Source organism: Amblyomma americanum, chromosome 7 (genome assembly GCF_052857255.1).
Source record: "Amblyomma americanum isolate KBUSLIRL-KWMA chromosome 7, ASM5285725v1, whole genome shotgun sequence".
NCBI lineage: Eukaryota > Metazoa > Arthropoda > Arachnida > Ixodida > Ixodidae > Amblyomma > Amblyomma americanum.
This window is the reverse complement of record NC_135503.1, coordinates 51,060,338-51,086,321: the sequence shown is the minus strand read 5'-3', so window position 1 is coordinate 51,086,321 and position 25,984 is coordinate 51,060,338. Positions and strand designations below refer to the sequence as shown.

The 25,984-nt window shown below is 45.2% G+C and overlaps 1 protein-coding gene and 1 pseudogene across 1 annotated transcript in view; both read right to left on the bottom strand.

The window, feature by feature from the left end:
• qin (tudor domain-containing protein qin) overlaps nucleotides 1-25,984 on the bottom strand; it is an 86,225-nt gene that overhangs the window by 9,612 nt on the left and 50,629 nt on the right. The window contains exons 22-29 of the mRNA XM_077632184.1: nucleotides 23,753-23,855; nucleotides 21,250-21,488; nucleotides 15,380-15,437; nucleotides 15,173-15,293; nucleotides 9,617-11,328; nucleotides 7,838-8,007; nucleotides 6,386-6,505; nucleotides 1,942-2,028 (exon numbers count right to left, since the gene is read on the bottom strand). Coding sequence (XP_077488310.1) covers nucleotides 1,942-2,028; nucleotides 6,386-6,505; nucleotides 7,838-8,007; nucleotides 9,617-11,328; nucleotides 15,173-15,293; nucleotides 15,380-15,437; nucleotides 21,250-21,488; nucleotides 23,753-23,855 — 2,610 coding nt within the window. The remainder of the gene's footprint in view (nucleotides 1-1,941; nucleotides 2,029-6,385; nucleotides 6,506-7,837; nucleotides 8,008-9,616; nucleotides 11,329-15,172; nucleotides 15,294-15,379; nucleotides 15,438-21,249; nucleotides 21,489-23,752; nucleotides 23,856-25,984) is intronic.
• On the bottom strand, nucleotides 16,984-19,467 carry LOC144099100 (uncharacterized; annotated as a pseudogene).

The window sequence follows — 25,984 nt, the reverse complement described above, 5'->3', positions numbered from 1 at the left end:
TTTTGGTTAATTACCTGAAACAAAGTGCAAAATTTTGGTTATCTGGCTATATTTTCAATGCATTTTAAAACCGCTTAATTCAAACTTCTTGTCTCGCTCCAATGCTCCTGGCGCGCAAAAGAGTGGCGACCAAGGTCAGATACATCAGGTTTGCAGTGCTGCGTGAGCTGAAAATCCAACTCCTCACACCGGCTAACTCAGACGCGATCCGAAGGGCAACCGGGTTGACTGGAGTCGCCCCATCACCACATAGTTTGTTTTCTGAGCTTCACTACCAGCCCGTAACAATTGCAACTGTCGGCCGTGCATTAGTGAGCCAAGCCCAGCTGAAGCTCAGAAGCTAAATGACGCATTACTGGTATATATATATTTTTTTCATTTTAGAAGGCATCTCGCTGTTCCCCTCACTTCCATCTGTGTGGTCCTCTGCATTGCTAATGCATGCTCATAAAGCTGCTTGTTGTGTGGTGAAGCCTCCTAACATGGACTCCAGTGCATGTGAGGAGGTTTCACAGCTACTGCGTTGCACTGCGTTGGCTGCGGAAGGCCTTACAATATTACAGCAATTGTACTTTGATATTCCTCACAGTGGGCATGCAGTACACCATGAGAATTCCAAAATAACCGTCATTGCCGTGCAGTTTTCACTTAAAAGCAGGCAACCATTGCCTGTTTTTTCATCAATTAAATTTGCTTAGGTGCAAAACCAAGTAAACGTCATAAAAACTTTAATACACATTCAGCTTAGTGTGTAGCCACCATCAGAGCAAAATTTCGCATGTTTCAATTAAAGGACCAGCAAGTACCCATAGCAGCACAGAGGACTGTTAGATGGTAGTGCGCCGGCTTTCCCAAACAGGCACCCCCTGTCTCCCGTCACATATGGATGGTGGAGCTGTCATCATGGCTTCATAGTAGTACGTGTGGCTTACAGCCTGATACCTAGGTGGCACCACATGCCAAGGCACGATAAAGCCCCTTGAACTTCGTAAAGTAATGCCCACCTTTGAAGAATGCTGCCCCGCAGTCACCCTTCAGTCTTTTATTCTCCCCCACACTAGGTGTGGCTGTCCTGCACCTCCCCAGGCATGCGTTCGACGCCATTTTTGATGCATGAATAGACATTTCTGCATCAAAACGAGAGAAGGAGGAGGAAGCGTAAAAGGGAAGGAGAGAAGTCGCTACTTTAGGAAGTTTGAGAGGCTTTAAGGCATGAAGGAGCACGTCTGACATCTCTGCGCTCTCCTGATTGGTTCAGGAGGCCTGTAGCTTCCATACTGCTGCAAGGCAGTGTTGAGATGGGGTATAGCTTTGGTTTACCTCCTCACCTTGCCATTCAGTTTCTCACTCTCAAAAACTCATTTAGGGGTGTGTGAATACTGACATTTAAAATTACAATTTCATAATAACCAGCCAATGATTTTATTCAGCTTGAAACGCTCCCGTGTCAAGACCGATGAATACTTGTCAGAACTCTGAATAGTAAGTCACAGTAGCACGGTCATCCCAGTATTCACATTAGGTATAACACATATTTTGGAGGCTATTGCACTACAACAATCTTACCATGAACATCAGGATGGGATAATACTGAGCTGGTACCTATCAGGAGTGCGTTGTATGTGCTATGATGGGAACAAGGACACAGATGGCATAAAAGAACACAGGGCTCATTCTGACAACCTGCGTATTGTTTCGCACACACTCTCCATGTGTGCACATCCCTCTCATATCATGCTATGAAGCAACATCAAGGGTAATGTTCTCGCCACTACAACTACGCATCAGCACAAGAATAAGCAAAATGGTGTGAGGCAGTAGAGTGACTGCTCCAGTGAAGCGGTGGTCTCGGGTTCGAACCCCGGACCAGGATGAATTTGCTCGGCCTTGTGGGTTTCCCCTAAACATTTGACCAATGACCAACCACGGATTATCACCTACCTTTACTACCATGGAACAGTTTTGCTCCACCAGCGTGTAGTGCACAGTGTCCAGAGCTTTTAATGGCCAAGATCCTGTCGATGAGAACTGCAACCAGACAGACAGCCACTTTCATCAGTGCACTCCCTCAGATGTTTCCCCTTATAATATTCGAATCTACGAAACACTCAGTGTTACTTTCCCTGCTAAATCAATGCAATGAGGAATCTCAATCACAGCATGAATCACCACAGTGATCCCTCACCTAGTTCTCTGTGTAAAAAAATAATCTTCTGTGCTACTGTCATTTCATATAGCTCTGACAGAGGGGTAAATGTGGTGTCATTCCAAATGCATATCATGATGTAGCAGTGCTTTTTTCGCATGTCATACAGGAAGTTCCCAGGCACTCATTCAAAATGCACCCAGAATGCGTTCAAAGAACCTGTTTTGCTCGGCTAAAGTGAGCAGCAAAGACATCAGCAAAATCTGTGAATTCTGGTGTTAATGTCCCGAAGCAACACAGGAGCCATGACAGATGCCATACTGGAGGGCTCAAGATTAATTTGGAACACGTGGGGTTCATTAACATGCACTGACATTGCTCAGCACACAGGCACCTTCTGTGTTTCACCTCCATCGAAACACGGCCGCCATGTCCGGGTTTGAACCTGAGAACTCCCGATAAGTAGCCGAGCGCCCTAACCACTGAGCCACCGTGGCAGGTAGATTTAATTCCAATTTCTTTCTTTTTTCTTTGCGTTTTGTTTTTGTCCCATACACTCGCTAGCTGTCACTGAAATCAGTCACGTCACACGAGCGGATGGTAAGAATTGAACCGAATCGTATGAATAGAAATGTATTATAGTGGTCTTACATTCATTACGTACGTTCCATGCACTGCTTACCAACAAACTGAGAGCACAAGGTGCGATTAATTGATCCGCGGAAAGAGCATGCTGAAAAAGGCAGACTCATTGGTCTCGCTTTTCCACTTGCACAAATGATTAGAAATGCATAATCAAATTTAAAGCAGACATGGTAAATAAAAGTGACGAGCAAAAAGAGGCAAAAAGGTGCAGCTTTATCAATTATAACTCAAATGAATGTGACTGGCGAGCCTTTTCAGCTTGTTTTCAAGGAACACAGTGCGACAATCAGTGAGTCTTGCTTGTCTGTAATGCTTAAGGGGGCAAGAGGGTCTTGGAGAAAAATTTTTTAATATTGGACTTAGCAAAATGAAAACTGCAGCTCTTATGTATTTTAGTATGCTGATTTCAAATATGGTGTCCATTTTTGTGTATATTATGTCGTTTGTTATTAATTCCAAGAATTTTGGTAAAACTATTCTGACAACTTTTTGAAAAAATTTGCTACTCGGATTCAAATAATTTTTATCCCAGTGGATTCTACTATTATTATTGCTTGCAATAAGGATACTTTTGGTGTTCTAGCCCTTCTGTAACCAAAGTTACAGTGTTTTGAAGTTCACATAAAAGTGGCAAGGAAAAAGATGACCTTTTTTATGCTGTTTAATATTTTCAAATTTTATTAAGAGTGCTGTTAATGGTTTTATTGCAAGCTCCAATCATTCAGCTTTCAAGTAAAATAAGAATGGTGAAAATCGCGCAAACCAAAGCCGGGAAAAGCGTGTCAGCAGTGTGTACGGTGGTGCAAAAAATGAAACTGAGAAAAATGAAAAAAACAAAATGAAACATTTTGAAGCTGTGTAAGCACATTACAGTGCTTAATTTTCCAAAACAAACAGCTTAGAAGGACCATAGCGAATAGTCTGAATCCCATTTCTGCCGTTGCCGCCGCATAGCAAGCTGCAAAAATGATTTCGAGGGTGCACACTGTATTGTGAAGCAGTCTGTCCATCGCAACCAAATCTACAACCACGTCAGTAGCTCCACAGGTAATGGCGGGTTGGCATCTACATGCTCGTTCGCTAGTGTCCACATCTTGTGCTAGGTTGCAGAAATTGCTGCCAAACTGGCGATTTTATCATCGGCGGGCTTCGCAATCCTTGTGATCAGCGCTGTGCAGAAATGTGTCTACTCTGACCCGCTGCTGCCAATCTCGCCCGAGCCCGCAATTTGCACCGTGTCGAAGGCGGACGCCGAAGCTGGTAAAGAAGAGCTTATCACGACCGCCGAATTGCACTCCTGTGCCTCGTTATTCCCTCTTCCGATCACTGCTTGTGAAGTACGACCATCCTCCTGCTCTCCAACATCCGCTGCAGCCGCGATATGCACCGCGCTCGGAACGAACGCCGGAACGGCTGCCAAGGTCGCGTCATCCGCCGGTCCACGCTCAGGCACTCCGCTGCTGCTGGTTGACATCACTGCCGACGAACTTGTGTCTTCCGCTTACTTTCTGCGGCCTTTTTTACGTTTTTTCCCAAACTTATGCGAGCTGCGAACTTCCAATACGATTTCACGCCACAGTGGTCTTCTTCAAAATGGCAGCGTTCAAAAAACTGGCGCCGGCCAATGAGGCGCTTGAATTTTGCCACGTGGTGTCCAACAGCCAATAGTATTGCCACATTTTATATTTTGTTTTCTGTCTTTTTCTCGGCGATCAATCGCAGTAGACATTTCGTTCTGGCGGGAAAGAAAGCTGAGGTATCGCTCTTTCAAACGAGATCAAAGTCACCTAGCTGCACTGGCTACTTTTGATACGACACGCGACGCAAAACGGGCATTTTCTAACTAATTTTCGTGAGCTCTCTTGTCAAAACTGCATCTTTGCGTGTCAATTTCTCGTGAACTACGCGGTATTCAGCCATGAAACTTGAAATTAAGATGGGAAATGATGAGACACATCCAACTATGACCAAATTGAAAAGTCATTTTTTCGAGATTTTTTGGTCCCAAAGACCTGCGTCCCCCCTTAATGTCTCAAACAAAGCTTCTAGATTGGTCAGCTGCCCACTGTACAGGAGTCTTCATTACCTATCTATTCTATCCAAAACGCGTCATCCGTCCAGCACTCCGCTTTCACACCGGATGGTTTCAAATGCCAGAAAATGATTAATTCATTCATTATCTAGCATATTCCTTTCCACAGTTGAGAAACGAGACCATCTGGCTCACTTGAGGCTGCCACTATCAACAAAAAAGTGCAAATTTATCAAAAATTTTTAAAACAAGCACGCTTCTGCCTAGCTGACCCCAGAAGCAGTTGTCCATAGCAACACCATGTTGAATACATTTCCACAGCCTTCTCTAGGTCGTGAAAATCATCAATGTGTATAAAGTTGCTGTAAATGATTCTGTTTCTCAAAACAGGTTTGATTGGAAGCATTATGAGACAATAACTCCTTTCTACCGCACTCTCCTTCATTTTTCTATAAGTGTATCCTGCGTGTATGGGCGCATGTATCCCCATATCCATTATACAACCAACATGCGCAACCATCATGCAAGTAGGTGTTTGCTGCATTAGGTGCAGTGAGGAGAAGGCACCCAAGCCTACCTGCCACCTTTTGCATTTCAATACTGCTGCTGTGTTAGCAGTATAGTCTTTCTCACCAAAAAAAGTCCATGGTCTGTCTATGTGTGAGGCCTCCTCCCTCTAGAAGCACCCATCGGTAAAAATTTTGAGGTGATCAAGTGGATTGGTGCTGAGGAAATGCGACCGCATTCGCCTTTTCGACTCTGCTTACGTAGTAATGAGACACACATTACAGATGCCTTGACACCACTTTTACGACAAGCCCAACTGGCTGTGTCTGGGTCACTGATCAGCCTCCATTGTCCATCGTGCATTGTGGTTCAAGCATCAATATTTCATGCACACAAAAGCTCTGCTTTGGCAACTTAACCTCTTAATGAGCTATTCTCCGTTATCTTTAATTTTGATAAGTCATTCTTAGTCATCTTTAATTTTGCTGAGGCATTCTCAGTTGTTTTTAATTTTGCGAGTCATTTTTAGGCACCTTAATTTTTCCAATTACATTCCTGTTCCGATTATATTCCATTTGTATTCCACTTGTATTCATAACCGCTTCTTTTATTCATTTTTGCCAAGTCATTCTTAGTCCGGCCGCTCCCCGTCCCCCCAAAGTGGACAAGGTTTTCCCTTTTTCCACCTTCTATGTGCCAATCATGGCAGGTGGGAAGAGGAAAAGCCCCCTAATAACACCTGCCACCTGTCATAATTGGCAAGTGAAGGCTACACACAGATGCTAATGTGGGACAGTTTTCGCCTTCACGGCACACTCTAATGCGATCGCTACCATCCTCCTCTGCCCTCCAAGGCCTCCACCCACCAACTACCCACCCACCCCTATACTCCAGAGGTCTGCACCCTTGCTACAGTGGCACATTTCAAAGTCTGAAAGAACTGCGACACTTCAGCAGCAGAGAACCAGTATTAAAGGAAATGGAAACTGATGACAGGGAACTGAGAAATCTGTGAAACAGGGATGTAAGGAACACAAGGATGAACAGCGACTCACTGGCTTCAACCCGTACATCTCAACTTCCAGACACAGTAAAGGCACATCTTCGAACATCAGGTCCGTAAAAATGTAGTCAGGGCTGACATACTCTGTCGTGCCATAGTCAACAAACCGGACCTGGAAACAAAGATGAGATGAACAGTTCAAGAAATACCCTTGTTTCTTTGCAAGCATATTCACGAAGAACAATGCTCTTCAAGTCACCACTTGAGCCACTGTCACAGATACCTGCACATGGAAATAAATATAGTACATGACCCCTGCAATAATAAAATCACACTGAATAACCATTCTACCTCGAGTTTTCCCTCCCATGTAGTCAATGTCAGTATGGTAAAGAAGAAATGACATGAGACGTTTCACTAATACTTTCAGAATATGAAACAAGTCACACCTCAGAAACAACGAAATTAAGCCATGGTACGTATAAATATGCCTCAAATTCATACTGGCACATTTTCTGCCTCTCAGTTTCCATTTCATTTCCTGGGAGCAAGAATTCATGCTGTGCATTGTAAATGGCACTGCAGACACCCACTTAACACACCCCCACCATTCAAATAAGATTGCCGAGTCATTGCCTCCAACACAAAGGCCTAATATAACTGTAGACAGCATAAAAATAGAGAAAAAATAAACGTGCCATTGTGAAACTTTTGAGTACACCACAATAGACTTTTTTTGATGAGATTATAAACGCAAGACTGGCGCTTAAAAACGTGGACATAGAAAAGAATCAGACAGGACGAGCACTAAGTCTTAAGCGCAAGTCTTAACGTTTATAATGAATCGTAACCAACTAGCCCAGATTTCTGCTTTGACTGTTGAGATGTCTACCTTAAAAAAATAAGATCAATTACTGTTTACATGGCAAAGCAGCTTGGTTCCAAAGCACAGCCCCTTCCTTGCCAGTTGTGTTGGCTGCTTGGCATACTTGGCTAAAACTTACAAAATTCGCAAAGCTTGATGAAATGACAGCCCACCGAGTAGTATTGAGTAATTACATTGAAGCATATATAACAATTAAAATGTGGAAAAAAATGGAAACATTCTGAGAAAGAGTAGCATTTAAATGGGCAACGAACTAAATTCCATAATTTTGCATTCACGACAGCAACAAAGACGTCAAATGCCCGTACACAACTGAATGCATGCTGAACACAAAACCAGTAACTCACTAAGTAATGGTGGAAATTTTTAAGAGCATTTGCATGCAGGAAATAAGTGAACTAATTATAATAGTTAAGACTGCTCCAAGTTGATTCCTATCAAAGACTGTCTTGTTTGATACCTATGCCACATTGGCATTTTCTATCTGCGAGAGTTGAGGGTCTCCTTTCAGATTCTTAAAAGCTATCGCTCTGGAACACATTGTATCGCTATTAAGGCAAATCTGATGGGGGCCACGAAAATCTCTCGCAGGAAGTACCAAAAGATCTCCGAACAGACCTCAATGCCTTTCTCTCCAGAATTGAGGATGACTGCTCGGTAGAAGAGGAGGTCACAGGAGTAGCGCGCAATGCAGGCCTGGCCCACACGCAGTGTGCGGTGTTGAGGCTTCGGTCGATCGCAGTATGCCTCCTTGAGCTTCTGTTTCATCGTTTTGTAGACCTCAATATCTGCATGAAAAAGGGTGTGTGTGTGCGTAAGGGGGAGCATGGGGGCATATTAGAAGAGAAGCCAGAATGGCCTAGTCCTGTATCCTTTACGTGTTCTTTTTGCTGCGACAGACTGACCAACATTGTTTCCAGCTGTAGCACAAGAAAACCAGTCAATGGTGCCTTTTTGTTTTCTGCGATACATAAGCCGTCCCAACACAACAGGCAAAAAATGGTGAGAAATTGTAAGAAACACAGGAAAAAACCAACAACGAAGTTTTCGGGTGCCTCCTGAGCACCAAACAAATTTTTCGAGTAAAACGAACTGCACAGGACAGCAAACAAATGCCGATAAATGTTTTGCTTCATGCTTCTTCTATAGGCCTCTTCTAAGAGCCAGCCCTGAAACCTACTCGCTCGCTCTATGCTCAGTAAACCACAACAAAAGGTTTCTCACATAGCTCAGATCAAGAATTTACAGTCTGGAAGAATGAAACTTGTAGAATATGAATGATGCCAGCATACCACACTGCATTTTAATTTCTTAAACAGTTAATCAGTAAGACTGGCTAAATAAATTTAGGAATGTTGCAAGCACACAAAACATTTAAATCAGAAGTATATAGAGGATAAAAAGAAACGACATAAATGTCTGGTCAATTAGCTTTGTTTGGAAGGATCGTAAAGTTATCACCAAAACCACGTGCCGACAACTGTTGGAGGCTTAGATGCCCAATAGCAACAGCTATCACACACACCCTAGCACAGCCAGTATGGGGCATAGATGCTTATGCTGTACATGCTTTTGTTTGTGCACACTATGTTCAGAGCCCTGAAAAATGAAATTTACAACAAATCTACTCTAAGGAAATGATACCTCTAAACATTCCTTGCTACACTCAGACTCTGACACACCTTTATAGTAGTTCCAAAAGTAGTCTCCAACGAGAGCACAGAAGACTAAAAATACTCCTGTCTTGCAGATTAACCACCGAAAATGCCACCTCAATTTTAGTGACACAAAATGTACCACTCTTTTAAAGTACTAGTACAGTTATAATTTAAGTTACAAAAGGTTAGTTATACTAGCTGCATGGCCTGGTTAACCACATTATGTAAAGCTAGTACTTATCCAAAAGGAAACAGGCAAGGTGTCACGTATATATCTAAAACAAAGGGAGCTTAAAGGAGTTTCTAGCGAACAGGATTTGCCAATCTGCCTTGGCGACTGAAGGGGGCCCCCTTTTTCACCGTGAGCATGCACTATTAGTGAACAGTTACCTGAATATGCTGAAAAATAGCTACATATGTGTTACAATAAAAAGCACTTTTGTTGCATTAAACCACATTTCTGTTGCACTTCCAAAAAGTATTCACACTCATCACTGCAGTGAACTCACAGCCTCGGAGCAAATTGCTGAACCGCTCCGCATATAATTTGCCTTGCCCTAGTCAAAGTGTGATTAATGTTTTCTGCAATTATCTTCCTGCTGCTGTCATTTCATTCATTATTTCTATATAATAGGTAATCAACACATACAACATGGAACAAGTTTTTTCGGTCCCTTCAAGTTTACCACAAAGGGAGCATCCGGTGCTTAAGCAAGTTTCATAGCTGTAATTTTCATACCTTTGCCAAGCACCTGGACGTAGATGACAGCATCTTCATCAATGTGAGATGGCATCACCAACAGCTGCTTCTCTTTTGGGAACACCCGGGCAGGCCACTTAAATAATGGCTTATCGTCTTGGATCACAAGAAAGTTAACCTCCTCGTCACTACACTCAGAAGACAATGAACCTGCAGAATCTTCCTCACATTCTTCCTTCTTTTTACAGCCAAAAAACGGGTCTGCGGCACCACCCGAATAGTCTGCAGCACCGTCCGTCTGATGCGCAGTGCCATCCGGCTGATGTGCAGCAGTACCCAACTGATCTGCAGCAGTGTCCGACTGAGGCGCAGTGCCATCCGGCTGATCTGCAGCACCGTTCGATTCATGTGCAGCAGTGTGCAACTGATCTGCAGCAGTGTGCAACTGATCTGCAGCAGTGCCCAACTGATCTGCAGCGCTGTCCGACTGATGCGCAGTGCCATCTGGCTGATCTGCAGCACTGTTCGATTGATGTGCAGCAGTATCCAAGTGATCAGTAGCTACTACTGCATCACCCACTGGAGGACTAGGAGACAGCTCTTCATGGCTGTTGGAAGGAGACACACCCTGCTGTTCAACACTTTCACTTTCTTCAACCTCTGTGGATGGCATGTCAAGAGCTGTTGGCTCATTACGTGTGGATTCATCAGGTACACAAAGGCTTTCCATATCTGGTGATTCTGGTTCCTCGTGGCTGAAAAGTGTTGAATTATCTGCAATGTTTGCGGCCGGTGCAGGCTTGTCAGCTATGCATGGTATGCAGTCAAGAGGAACCTCTCGTTCGCTTGGAGACACTGCTTGCTCTGCAAGTTTCTCTGCCTTGGCGCTGCTCTTGGAAATGAAGCCAAAGCCAGCATCCTTGAGCATCTGCCTGACACTGTGGTACTCTTTCCTGATTGGCTCCAAAGCACCAACCGCAGGGATTTCCTCTATCATGATGTCGACTGGAAGGGAGCCTTTGACCTCTTCCCCCATCTGCACCATGAAGATTCTGTTTGTTGTGATAAACTGCTCTGCAAAGAACTCTTCTGCAGTCTTGGACCAGTTCTTGCTCCCGCCAGCTGGGATCATGTTGGCCAGGTGGCAACTTCTGGCAAATGGTGGTGTTGCACTTAGACATTCTGGTAACACAAGGGCCTCGTTCTTTGGCACAACCACCTGCTTGCCACTGTCCACAAGAAACACTTCCAGGTCCTCTTTTCCCACCATGACTACCTTGGCACGAGCCCGCTCAAAGCCACACTTGACAGCGCACCAGTCACCCACCTCCCAGTTTTCTTTGGAGTCTCCGCTGCTGCCTGTCATGTCCCAAGCGCTCTGCAGACGGGAGGTCAGCAACTCGAGGCTCTTCCTATCTTCCAGCTGTCGCAGGTAGAAAAGCTGTGGGGACTTCGGGTAGGTCACATGCACTGGCACAAAATTCTCCCTTGGACGCTCAACGGACGGCTCCTTCTCAGGCTTGGCAAGATGCACTTCCAGAGCAGCCATCAGCACAGTGGCCGAGTCCTTGTCTGCAGAATGCCTAGGCGGATGTCGCGATGGCGGTGGTGGTGCGGAGCTGTGAAGAGTGGCAGCCAGTCGTTTCCGGTGCTTACTCGCTGCCTTGGTTCCTTCGTAAACTTCAACGACTGAGCTCTTTTGCTGGACAAGCAGGTGAGCTTTCAAGGTGGGCACTTGCTCCACTAGGGACCTGTGAAAGGGCAGAACACTGTGTCAATAAACCGCACAGGAGAGCAATTTTCAAGCTAGAGGGAATACTGCTCTACGTTAAATACTAGAGTCCCTTCACTCTCCACACACAAAATAATAACAATAAAAATAATGGCGTCACAAGAGAAGACAAAAAAAGAAAGCACTCAAAGGAAGACATAAATAAGGCCATCTCAAAAGCTCTCATACTATTTTCTCAATGAAAACGTTACAGTAGCATCATTATTGAGAGGCACCACAAAGAGGTGCACAGGCAACTAGGGAAGAACCTTTAATAGCCCTGTCACACGGGCATTTCAAAGGCCCTCGAACCGATAGCCTATCGACTCAAAGGCGATCGAGTGCTGCTATAAGGGCAGTTTCAACGGCCATCGAGTCAACGGAGCAGCGCGGAACTTATCGAGATTTCGAGGGCCTTCGAGCGCTGCCCAAGGTTGCTAGCGTCGCTTCGAGCGACGCCAAGCGCACTTTCGCACACGACACATTCATGGTATAAAAGCATGAACAAACATTATTCGCCTAAAATTTAATGCAAGCAGTCTGTACAATATTTTAAATTTGTATCAGACTGGTTTTAAGCGCGCTAAGCACATTAATTTTGCGTTGCGGTCTTTGCGTTGCTTGCGTACTTACCGTTGATAACATAGCGGCGCCCTGCCCGCTCGCTTCACAGCGATAACAGCTTTGTCGCTCGCTAGTCCCTCAAAGCAATATCGTGTTCTAAGCTGTTGTATTCGCCTTCGATTTGCCCATTCTTACCCTCGCATAAAGTTTCAAGGGACAAATAGCTCGTTTTTCAGATATCAAAGCGATTTCCCGGGTCTTAAGCCTGACGAAGCAGCGCTCTGACGCAGTTGGACTGGCTTGGTTTTGGCTCGTCTTATATTAAAGTGGTTATAGCAGTGTCTGCATCTGTCTGCATCTGTCCATCGAGTATGTGCAATTAAAAGGGTTTTAAACAACATGCGCGTATGCGTGTATTTCAGCATTTATTATACATTAATCAAATATTTTTATTTCTGCAAAATTCAAAGTAGCTATTGTGGCGCCACACAAGCTTGGCGCAAGACACGAGAACCATTTCAATGGCCATTGAGATTTGCCGTGTAGCAGCGACACAACTCCTTCCAGTTCGATGGCGATTGAGAATTTCGAAGACCCTCGACTCGATGGCCATTGAAACTCGTTGTGTGATAGGCGTATTAGACTTCTAGCCTTTTCCCAGGAAAATTTTTTTTTTTAAATGGCCTGAGCAACCCTTCCCCTTCCTAAGCACCTCTCTCATAGGCCTGGACCACAGGGCCACCAATTGGTCAGAAAGGAAGCATGTTGTCCATAAGATGTGACTTCAATGAGTTTTTTGTAAGGAAAGACAAACTTCAGCTATTACTACAATAACAACATAATCTCTGGGAAAATCGAAAACCTTCCGCTTAGACCAAAGAGACCTACCATCACAGTGGCTGTTCCTGCTTCTTTCTACATCCCACAAAAGTAAAAAAAATGTAGTTTCCTATATTCCTCATGTTTCCTGGGCTGAAGAGACATGCTTGTAATGTGCCATTCTACAGCTTCTGCACATGAGCAAGTGATTAAGGAACGGTATAGTACATCTTGCATCATTAATAGTAATTTGCTGAGTGCAGAGCACAGCTATTTGAAGTCGTCTCATGAAATCTTTTTGCAGAATTTTTACCACTTATTTGTTACCACACAATAAGTAGGAGAACGCAGGTGCTTGCAAAATACATGTAGCAACATGAACATGCATAAGAACCAGCTGACTTAGTTATATATTACAAACTAGCCCAACAAGAAGTTCTCTTAGTTATGGATCAGAAAAATTAGTTACACATATTTGGTTTAATACCCGACTCGTCTATGAGTGCCCACGCCTAGTCTCATGCATTGCCAGCCCACCAGAATCCATTCAAACATTCTGCAGTGGTAGAGGCGTGTGAATACTAATACAGTTATCGGGGGATGAGGGTCTTAAAAAACTTTTCCTGAATAGACTTCGTGAACAAGCTTCACATATTTCTCCACGGCATTTTTCTCTCTTAGATTTTGAACTGTCAGAAGAAATTTAAATTCGCAAAAGTTCATCATAGTCACACTAAAGAAAGACTGAAATCGTAAGTAAGGGTATAGTGTCAAATTGTTGTGACGGCAGTCCGGCAGTGAGGAAGACAGCGAAAAAGGGCTTCCAAAGGAAATTGTTTATCGGGCTGACCTGCGCCCACAACGAACTGAATGATCCGGCAGCGGTGATAGCAACAAACGTGCTTGGTGGTCGTTGAACAGAATGCATGCCAACCGCTCTTGGCCACGCTCAATTTAAAGCTGGCAAGGAACTGTTGAGATAAGGCATCAAAGCAGCTACAACAACCCGGAACAAAAGTGGAAGCAGTGAACGTGGCCTCAATCATTCGAGATAAGTCTGGTCGACATCTCGCGCCACAAGCAAATGATAGAACAGAGTGCCAGCAGCTTTTGAACATGAACAAACAGCACAAAGATTTGTGGCAATATGAAAATCTGGCAAGTGAAAATTCGAAATAAGTGCCATCATCTGGCAGTTGGCCTGGTCCGCAGGTGGCACTGCATACTGTCACGAGCCAACCAATTTCTGCGCTTGGCCGTTGAGAAGCTAGGCCACGACAGAATCCACTTCAAAGAAAAATGATGGCTGGGCAGACCGAGAAAGGAAGCATGCAGAAGGAAGCGAGGGTTACCACGCATTATGACTGTTGATTCCACGAGGAAAGAGCAAGCTAACTGATTGGACAAGTGTGAAATGCTGCAACTAGTGAACGCCGTCTGGAATCCGCGATTGCTGGCTGCTAGTTCAGATAAAAATTAATTCCGCTATTTCTGAATATTTTTAGGGATTGAATACTTAGTGTGACGCAAATCATTCGCAAACAATTTCGAATGTTCAGACACCCCTAGGTGCCGAAAAGCTGTGACATATACAGGACAAAAAAGTCGTGTCGAGGTTGTCTGGGTTTTTTGGTGCAAGCTGGTGCAATTTCGGCCAATTATTTCTTTCGGTACAGCGTAGTGCAGAAAATCACCTCTGTGTCAAAATGGCACAACTGGTGCAGCTTCCCCAACCCTGAAAATTGGTAAACTGCCATTCATGATCTGACAGCACCTGCCAAAAATGCTCCACCCGTTCATATTTTTATAGTTATTTCACTCTCATGGTCCGGATCTGTGGTCACTACCTGCCTTAAGCAGACGCATTCCCTTACCACCTCCAGCACCTCGCTATCAATCGTTATCTGCTGTTACCCTTACGAGAGTGTTGAACATCAAGTTTCCTGAATATTAATTTTTAGACCCACCATTCTGCTTTGCCCGTCTAAGTCATTGATCATGCTTGGTAATAAACCCCCTGAGTGATTTAACAAGGCAATGTCATCATGGCATTGTATCATGGCATGTTTCAATAAAGCGCCGCGAGGTGTCCCGCGCCAGTGGCCATGCTGCATCAGCATTCCATGCTTATCAGCACACTGGTGTTGTGCAAAGCCTACCGCATGCATGCTTTTGCTGCATTCTGGCTGTTTGTTGATTCTATGAGAACATAGGAATCATGTGACACATGTAACATACTGTCATTTGGAAATGTTGCAAGTTCAGATAAAGAAATTTCATAATTTCTGATTGCTCACAAGATTCGAAAAGCTCAAAGTAGAAGAGATGTCGAGCAAATCGAATCACAAATACTGTATTCACAAACTATTCAAAATTTCGAATACAAGCATGCCCTTATCCTGAGCATATTTACAGAAAGTATGAAAAAGAAAAATGCTTACAGTGGTCCAGTGCTGACTGCAAGATCGTCTTTGACCAGGATAGCATTTACACATGTGTCCACGTTATCCCTGCCAGGTATGTACAGTGTCACTTTAGCACGCTCACATTCTTCGCCTTGCGCTGTGACAGGAGAAAAAAGCCAGAAAGACTGCTGTGAAAACAGCGAAAGGGATAACTAATCATATTCGGTAAAAAGTAATACTTACCATGAACCTTCATTAAAAGATGGTGGTTCAGGGTCAGCTTAAGCAGCCTGGTCTTTGCCTTAAAAAAAAAAGAAAAAGAAAGTAAGTAAGTAAATGCGGATCTGTAAGCTTTCTATGAATAAAAATATTTTGGGCAAATGGTATTTTCCACCTCGTTCACAAAATTATTTACTGTCCTATATTCGTATGCAAATCCACCTTGCCATCAGCCACAGCCCCACCATAATTACGATCTTATATAAAGTACTTGTCATGCTTTCCATTTCGAAGCTGCTGTTTTTTTTTTTTTTTCAGGACAGCACAATCTTGATGATGCGATTACGGCTAATAAGAACTTGCAAAACTTGCTGGCCAAAATGTATTGTGAACAGAATTTCGGTGTTCCGAATGCCCTTCCGCACCAGCAACATGGGAGCTGTGAGCACAACTGGAAGCACGAAGTGCTGCCCTCACAATGCAAACGCTGGGATTGCCAGTAGCGCAGAATGCACTGATGCACGTTGTGGACACTGTAATCTCCAGTCACGCAGAATGCATCATGAGTGCTGAGGGGTGGTCGACAGGCTGTAAATAAATCCTGTAGCCGTAATGAGACCATGAATGCATTTCCTAAGCTTGTGCATAAGGATTTGTTCATTTTCAGATTGTACAAATTTCAGATCATTCAAATGCTTTTCTTAACCCTGTGAGATTCGTATCATCAATGTTTTACTGTACTACCACAGCAACTATTTTCTTATGTCGACAGTTAACACGACCATTCCCACTTGGCGCTAAACAGTCCTCAGCCAGGTAGGCCCAAAAAATAGAAAAAAGTTTTTCTCATGAAGCAAAGCTGGATTATCATATTTACATGTACATGACGCAAACAAAAATATAACGTGACAGGGGAGTTCGAAACCTCACGAAAATGAAAAAAATGAAATGTTAGATTTGTATCGCAATCCCCGCCTGCTCAAACCTAGGGCTTGGAAAATTGGAGATGGCTTCCAGAAATATGGAAGTAATGAATATGTCGATATCATATGAGAGGCAACGCTTTAAAATATGCACGACACCACTGAGTGCAGCAAAGCCTCTGACATGTTAAGGGGGGAGGTGGGGATCGGAGTCAATTTCCTTATTTTTTGTAGTAGAGCAATGAAATTTGGCATGGTTATTGGAAAGTGTGCAGAATGACTAAATACAAAGTTGCATTGATATATCTTGAGTAGTTTTGATATTACAAATTTTTATTTGCACTCAACTTGCAGAAAGCCTGGCATGACAAAAAACATGGTAGAAGCCCACAGTTGCTTTTATATTTTAGCAAAATGAATAGTTCATGCAGTGACATTTCCCAAATAATTTTATCACTCTTAATTTTTTTTACATAGGACAACATATCCATGTCTGAAAAATGAGGTCGTTATCAACGCGCTAATTTAGCTAAGCAGTAAAAAAATTAGATAGTTATTAAAAAATATAGGAATGTCACTGCACTAAGAAATACAACGCAATAAACCTCATGCAAATCCGACAAGGCATAGTTGTTCTATGCTTTCTGCAAGCAGGAGTCGGCTCAAAACTCACTTCTGAGAAAACTGGCTCTAAAGCTGCACAGCCGCCACATGTTCTTCAGAATGCCCCAGGGCTGTAATACTTGGTGTCTTTGCTTGCAGGGGTCTTCTTATGCCTTTGCTCTTTCGTTTTTTCTGCACTGCATGCTTTTCTTTTTCTTTGTTTGTCCTTCTCCTGAGCTCTCTCAAGGGCAAGGCTACCGGGTTTGATGCCCACAGACTTGCATACTTCAGTGTAGGCACGCAAGTTACCAAAGTTGTAGCGTGCAACTGCTTCATGGACTGCAGTCTCCACTGCAAACAATGAAGCATGCTGATCTTTGGAAATCATTGACCAGATGACAGAATGTAAGCTTTCTGCAGCATTCTGCGTCTTGTTGCCCTTGCAACGCTCCAGCAGTTGCGGGTCAGACAGGTGTTGGTAGACAGGTAGCAATGCCTCTGCTACACGTCTTGGTAGCTTGTACTTATGAGGCGGTGGTGGCTCCATTTCGGCCTGTGCTGACCTATGTCTGCACCAACTGTCAGGGCCAGGTGGGCACAGCTCATGATGAGGCTCGTCATCTGTAGATGTCACATGGTACTATGTGGCCATCACGGCCCTTTGCATGTCACTGACTTCGGTGTTTCTGCGCAAGGCTAAACCATAGTAATTGGTCAGTTTTTTAATTAGGTCCTGCGTAAGTCCACCTTTCCCACCCAATGGCTCCCCTTTCTTTGCTCTTGCAACCAGTGTGCGGAGTGCAGTGCCCATCCTCTTCTGCACACGGTTAATGCAGTCCTCCTTAGTCAGGGGTATAAAGCCGTATACCTCATCTTTGCAGAGTGCAAGATATGTTCAGCTGTCACCATCACATATGACATTCGTGTAGCGAAGGCCATAGCTGCTGAAAGAACGCCTGAAAAGTATTAGTGCAGCTTCCACCTCCATCTGACCTGAGGCAACATCTGTGTTTTTCTGGCACTGATGCTGCTCAATCCAAGTGCCATAGCTAGGGTCACTCTCCGCTGGTTGCTGACAGCACCCTAGGCAGAAATTTGACAGTACGGTGCAATCCAGCACAAGCCCGGTATAAAATTCGATAATACATCCTACACCAATGTGAGAGCTGTGGCCTCGTGTAAGCCAAGTGCCATCATACACAACTGTTATGTTACTTGGGCTGGATGGTTGCATCTTGCTGTAGACGTCTTTTACAGCAAGTACAGCATCTGCAAAAATGTTTTGTGCAGCTTCCTCTGCTCCAGGTTTAAACAATTTTTTTAGGTGGCCCTGATAGGTTTTTTGATGCAGCCCACGATGTGAGACGTTCATTGTGGCCCAGAAGTCGTTCAGGGCAGTGGGCCCTTTTCCAATGGTCTTGATGGCTTGCATAGCTCTTATATTGACCTCAAAAGTCCTTCCTTCAGACTTCCTTTTTGATGACCAATGTGAAGCAATAGGGCCGCAAGCACCACAGGAACGCGCCAATTTTACTGCTAGGCCCAGTTTAGTCTCGTGCTTCACTGACAACCTCTTCTTAGAGCACTTTGGGCACAGTAAAGACCCTATTATCGAATTCATTACACTAGCTTGAATTAATGTGAATTCATCTTCATCTGGGGCCGATTCTTCCTCTGTCTGCCGCGCGAACCCGAACTTGCGCTCCGTTGACGACACCGCGCGAAGTGTAGCACGGACGCTGCACGCTTGCTCCTCAGCTGCTTCCAAGGTCACAAAACGTGGTTCCAGGTGCACCTGAACGGTGCGCTTCTGTTTTGGAAAAAGCTCGCTGTCATCCCGTTGAGCTGGCATCGCATCGTCACTCGCCGCCGCAAAAACGGAACTTTGCCCGGGCCGGTGCTGCACTGCGATGTCACGGCTTGTGGACGGCGCCGGGTCCCCAGATTCACTGCCGGTCATTGATTCCGAGGGCAGGTGCACCTGAACGGTGTGCTTCTGCTTAGGCAAAACTTCGCCGTCATCCCGTTGAACCGGCACCGCACCGCCACTCGCCGCCGCAAAAACGGAACTGTGTCCGGGTCGGTACTGCACTGCGATGTCATGGCTAGCGGACGGCGCCAGGCCCCCAAATTCACTACTGGTCGCTGATCCCAAGGGCAGGCTTGCTTCCGACGACACATCGGCGTGACTGGATATCGGAGCGGACCTCCGTTCGTGCGGTTCAGTTGCTGCTGGCCGCTTCTGTTTTGGAATAGGAGGCTTGCGCTTACGCTTCCCGTAAGCATACTTCGTCCTGTACTTCTGGCCCGTGCGACGCTCTATCGCGGGCTCATATACGAAACCACACGCAGCAGATGAGTTGAAAATGCAGAACGGACAGCACGAGTTGAATCGCAAACTACCGTTTTCGCGAAGCGCGCGCGCAGCAGACAACCGGAGAAGCGGCATGCCTTTCGGCAGCCAATCGCAGGGCGCGCTGAGCACCACGTGACTGGCGCGGCCAATCGGCGCCTAGCTGCGACTTCGCGGGTGCCCTCGTATTTTTCACGTCTGTGCATTTATTTTTTATCGTAGACACGTGGTTCCACTGGGAGAAGAACCGCGGTGAAGCAAGCTTTCCAGTGACACCAAACTTGCCGTAGGCGGCGGTGAAGGTGCGGCGGTATCGCGCTCTGAAATCGGCCGTTTTTGCGCGAATTTTGGCCAGTTTTTTGCGACCCGCGGTCAGAAAAATATTTTTTAGGTACGCTTAGAGACTATTTTTGGCGGAAATTTTTTTAGCTGTGATAGAAAAGGTAATGCAGAATCCGAATCTGCCGTTTTCCAAAAATCGATTTTTTCCGCGATTTTCGCGATCTGATCCCCGCGTCCCCCCTTAACACACACAGTCCTCCGTGCAGCAGTGAAAGCCTCCATTTGTCAACAATACTACCACAGTATGTCACCGCAAGTTGAAGAATCACAAAGAAAGACAGGAAATTAAACACTATTTTGTGTGAGGTGCAATTAGCCGGGTCATAGGCTGGGCTGGCCCATAAAGATGGTAACTGCAACAGGCTCCATGGCATCCATGCACCTCTGTCATGTTTGCACTGGAGCTCCAAATTCCAAGGCATCCTATTCAGCAACATTCTTTGTGCTGATAGTGCTAGAGAATGTGGCGGATGCAGATCAGGCAGATGGCACATCAGGCAGATGCTTTGAGTTTGCATGCAACAAAAAGCGAAAAATAAGAGCAGAACAAGGAGTGAGCAGTAAACTAGTGCAGCTCCAGTAAACACAACAGCTTCATTGACAGTAGAATTGAGGACCCATTGCAGCATTTCAAGATAATAATACAGTCGAACCCCGCTACAACGAACGTCGCTTCAACAAAATTTTCGTTTCAACGAAATATTTCCAATTCCCCGTCAGCTCGCCATAGAAAGTAATGGAACAAGTTTCTCATCACAACGAACAATTTTTGAGGCGCGTTCCCGCTTCAACCAAGTTTCTGCAATGCGAAGGTGGGTTTAAAAATCTACCTTGCAATAAAACAAGCATATCACCGCCCATCTGTGTACTAGCTCAGAAACCAAAACTACGCGGCCAGGCTATTTATTTCACCTAGCGACAGGGGGCTTTCCGATTGATCATCATCACGCTTGCCGTTACGCCCACTAAAGAGGTGCGCGGGCTACAATGCACCATGCAAAAGGCGGTATTTTTAAAAGATCGCTTGCCCTATCCTGATAACGCGACGTGCCCCTTCAGGAGGCTCCCGCGAAATTCCACAAATAGGCATAGCGTAGTTTACAAAATGGGATGGCTGAGGCGACAAGATGCATTGTTCAGATTTGGGCATTAAATGTGCAACGTATTACGAAGCAGGCCGTCGGCCATCTTGTTCGCAGCACAGATGATATGTGGGAAAGCCCACTTGCGGAATTTCGCATTAGGTCAAGCCTAGCGGCGACTGAATGCGATCGGACCGCATGATAAACGACGGAAAAGGAAGGGAATAGGACCTCTGTATCTTTTTCCTGGAATTTTTAACTGGATCATCAGCTAATCTGCCCAGATATTGTGGTTTTGCCACAACCGAATTTATGAAAGTCTGCGTAGTATATGATCGCTGGCGACTATTCGGGAATATTCGATTCATATTCGAAATTTCGAATATTCACACACCCCTACTTGATATACCAAACCTCTGCTAGTGGGTGACAAATTCGACTTCTCACATTCAGGTCTTGATGGCTTTACTTAGATAGCAGACTGCTAGAAGCCCTTTGTGACCAAAACAGAAACAAGACGCAAGCCTCTCATCAATGCTGTGCAGAGGTGCACGTGGCACTTACGAAAGAAGCACAGTGCACACAGCATACCTCGTCAGGCCAGCTGCTGTCGCCCGTGGCCGGGGCTACGTCAGCCAGCATCACAGGAATGGCCTGGATGGGAAGGCGCATGAACTTGTCGGGGACACGGCGCACCCACGAGATGGGCACCACTTCCTGGTTTCCGTAGTCAACGTAGAGCACCTCCACTTCTGATTGTGACACAAGCCTCACCACAAGAGCCCGGTACCACAGCTTGTCGTGAGGAAACTTCGCTAGACAAACCGTGCCTGCACGTTTGGAAGAGGATGGAGAGAACGCCATGACCCTTTGTCACCACAGCACCGCAACAGAAAAGTGAAGTAGCAGAGAGTGTGGTATGTGTGTGAGCCGGTACTAATAAAACAAAATTCACAAACCAGCAAGTGCACATATTACTGAACTACGCACAGAGCACACTAGGTAGAAGTGCCAACTTAGTCGGACATCGAGTGCCCCTGCCCCAGTTGTTTTGCAGGTGCACTGCAGATGGCGACACTGCCAAGTACCGCGCACCACATGCAAAGAAAGTGAAGTGAGCTTTTCGCTGCTTTGTCCCTGTAGCTCACCGCATGTCAGGGCGCATCCAGTTAAAGTGCACCCATACAAAGACCCAAATTGGCCTTACAGGATGCGTTACAAAATAAATTTCAGTTTGTTATGAGGAAGAAGAAAGGTGGCCATCGCTTCTGGCTGCAGTTCATCTGCAACTGTAGCAGTGTCACAAAATACCAAGTATACTACTTCACAAGTTCAAATGGACAAGAAATTGCTCCAAAAGTAGAGTGGTTTTTGGAACTAAAGTTGCCGCACCCAGCTTGAGGTGTAACAGGGCACACAGTAAGAATTCGAGGATGCACTAGAGTCACCAAATCAAGCATGTTATGGTAGTGATGCTGCTCGTGGATAGTGGGTTCAATGACATTTTGTGTCGCAATTCAATCCCACAACCGCTCCCACGGCTTCAGCCATAGGTGCGTCCCTGGACAAGCCCTCATGCAGGTCAAGGGCATGATATGGGCCCAAGTGGTTGCTTTCTTGAGCTCATGCTACACACTGGCCAAGTTATTTCATTTTTCACACACTTTGCAGCGACAATGGCAGCATCGAACAAAAATATGACCAGGAGCCAGCCTGACAATGACGATGCAAGCTTGTACGTTGGCACTGATCACACTAAGCAACGCGACTTGCAACATGTGGCGAGCAGAATACTAGGCAGTGCGATCGATTCATCACTACAATCAGTAGAGCGGAGAAATTTCAAGCAAAAGGCCATGGGAGAGAGGTAGAAAGCAATGGTAATTGGAAGAGCCGGCACTATGCAGAAGGGCTGCAGCAAGTTGGAGGAAAAACTTGGATCTGTGCTAGCGCAGCTGAGAAGTTCAAACAAGGACCATTTTCTCATTTTGGAGGAGGAGGAGGAGGAGGAGGAGGAGGAGGAGGGGGGGGGGGGGGCTGTCCATATTTTTGGACAAAATCAAGAAATTTGTAGGCAATCTTTTTGACACCTCAAGCAGCAGAACTGTCATTGCAACGCTTCCTATATGTTGTGATGCAGCTGCTAACAGTGTTTGAAAGTTGCATCATGGTGCTGGTGTCTAAATTGGAAAAGCAACCAAAGCTGACTGCTTTCTGAAAACAGATGGCACCCATCTAGTTCAACCTGTTCTTTCCTGATCCAGCTTAGACGTGATGAGGTTTAGGGTTAAGCAAAATTTAGCACTTGGACCAAGTTTAATTTCACTTTTTCCTGCTGGAATTTAGAGGCTGAAAATTGGGCACTGTGTTCAAAGCTAAATTCGGGCATAAATTGGGTCATTCAACAAATATCTTCTCAATTTTGGTCATATTCGTTTTATATTCTGCAACACAAGAATAAAAACTATTGGCACTTGTTTTTGTGCAGGAAATAAATTGCCCACCTATTCCTCTAAATTTTCATAATTAAGAATTGGCAAGTCATATCAGGAACTGTATCAGTTATTTCATTGCATACATTACCACCATGTTATATGAACAGCACTTGTGCATCTGCTACACCTGACTGCTTTGTTTGTACACTGCTGGGAACATTCAATCAACATTGCAGCAGCGATTTTAAATTCCCAAAGGTCATGCGGTACAATGTCATTAGTGTGAGCAATGCCTGATAAAATGATGGCAATAAGGCACCCAGTCAATACCTGTGTCCTGGCCTCTCATTTCTGAAACATACTTTTCTAACTTTACCATCAATGAAATCTACCAACGAAAAGCACAAGGCACCCACACGGCTCCCAGCAACGCACTGCCAAACCACAATCTATTGAAGTCATAATTTTGGGCAGAAATCGGGTTTCATTTCCTCTTTATGAAATGTGAATGGGGTGCAAGAATTGGGTGAAACCGGGTTTTACTCGAGAACGAAAGGGCCCAACTTGTACAACACTGCAGCAAGGTCCGACTGAGCTGCCACTTTCTGGCAGCAAACGCAGCAAAACAACTGTTTAGCATGGAAGCATGCTGCACTCACCAACTTGCGCTGCAAATAAAATGTCCAGCTCATTGCTGTCATGGTTACAATGACGCTGCAAGTTTCCAAGCATGTTCTGTATGTACTCCACGTTAGAGCCCAGCTGTAGACAGGAGCAACACAGACATTATTAGGTTAGCCGCGACACCATAACAAGGCCCTGTCTGCTGCTGCAGCGGTCAGTCAGCCTTCCAAACAACGGCAGATAGCAAAACCAGAGCTGGGCAAAGGGAAAAAATTCCTCTCAATGGTGACAGGATCAATATGTAAGGCTAAGCACACAATGCTACCAATGACGACCAAATGTCTTTCTGATAACATTCCGATATACATTTCCAACGTGACTTATAACATGAAAGATCCACAGTGTTTTGGAAATGGGAAATATGGGTTCAAGAGCAACAACTAGTGGCCCTAATAAGGCATACATTTTTTTTTTTTCAAGCCACATGCACTAGTACTTTCATTTATACAGTAGACTCGCGATAATTCGTACTTGGTTAATTCAAACAAAATTCACATTTTCAGTTGGCCCGCTATGTTTTCAATGTATTTAAAAGCCACTTAATTCAAACTCCACCATTCGCTTAATTCATACTTTTTGCGTGTCCATACAGGAAAATATCTGCCGCTCTGCCGCCACTGGCTGAAAATTTGCGTTTTTATATCATTATAACAGTAAACATTTCAAAATATACACATCAAGTTTCCAAGAAAAAAAAAAAAGGCTTTGCTAGTAAACAACCGTTTGAAATGAAGCAAAAGCCTACAGTAGACCGTGGTGCTTCTGAACTTTCATTACCCTACTTACCGTTCCGATGGTGAGAATTAGAAACCAAAAGAACAAATAGCCCTCAAGACTTGTCTAAAGCTGATTACCTGCCTGCACTGGGCAAAGTGGTAAAAACCATGCCGAAGCACGTGACCAGGTTTTCGGACTGGTATCAGCAGCGCCGCACATTCCCCGATCGACCATGTCGCCGCGAGGAAAGTACCGAACACTCTCCATCAAAGAGAAATTAGCTGCCATTGAAGAAGTCGACGCTGGAGTTAAGAAGACAGCAGTGGCAGGGAAATAAATCGCCAAAAGTACACTCACAACCATTGTCAAAGCTAAGGACAAGCTGCAGAACAATGCAAGCCGCTTCGCGCCGGATAGAAAAAGGCTTAGGGAAGCGGCGCACACGGAACTTGAAAAGGCGGTTCTCCTTTGGCTCAAGTGCGCACAGAGCTCTACTCTTTCTGTGAGTGGACCGATCCTGCAGGAGATAGACAGAGGAATGTCTCTGCGCTTCGGAATTGAGGGTTTTAAGTGCAGCGATGGGTGGATTTCATGCTTTAAAAAACGACACGACCTCGCCTTCAAAAGATTAAGTGGTGAAGCGGCAGCGGTCGATCAAGCTGTTTCTACAGACTAGCTGCAGACGCGTAAGAGCCTGCTGCACGAATATTCCCCGGCTGATAGTATTTACAGCACCGACGAAATAGGGCTGTTTTTTGAGTGCCTGCCTGATCAAACCTTGTGTCGTAATGGGGAGCGTTGCACTGGCGGAAAGCTGAGCAAAGAGAGACTAACCGTCATGGTTTGCATGGGCGGAAGCCACAAGCCGGAACTTTTCGTCGTCGGGAAGGCAAAGAGCCCCAGGTGCTTTAAAGGCATCCGAATGCTCCCGGTTGCTTATGCCGCAAACACGCGTGCATGGATGACGCAATCCTTATATGAGGATTGGATCCGCAAACTGGACGAACATTTCAAAAGGGTGAAGAGGAAGGTCTTGGTAATCGTGGACAACTGTCCTGCGCATGGCAACAAGGAGGGGCTGCAAGCAATCATGCTTGAATTGTTGCCTCCTAACACAACGGCAGTCCTCTAGCCCCTGGATCAAGGGGTAATAAAATGTCTGAAGATCAACTACAGGAAGCTGCTGCTCAAGAGAATGCTGATATGTATGGACAATTCTATGGCATACAAGATAACACTGCTCTCATCGTTGGGGATGCTCGCTGCCGCATGGAATGCAGCAACATCAGCAACAATATACAATTATTTCCAGCATGCCTTCTGCATCCCTGGCTACAGCAGTGATTGCCAGCAAGATGAAGATTGCTTGCAAAATGAGGATGATGCAAGCCTAGTGCTTTCTACTCTGAAAGCGCACAGCACAGCCACCGACCTCAGCGGTTATGCAGCTGCTGATGATGACCTGTGCGTGTGCAGGGAGGACACACTTG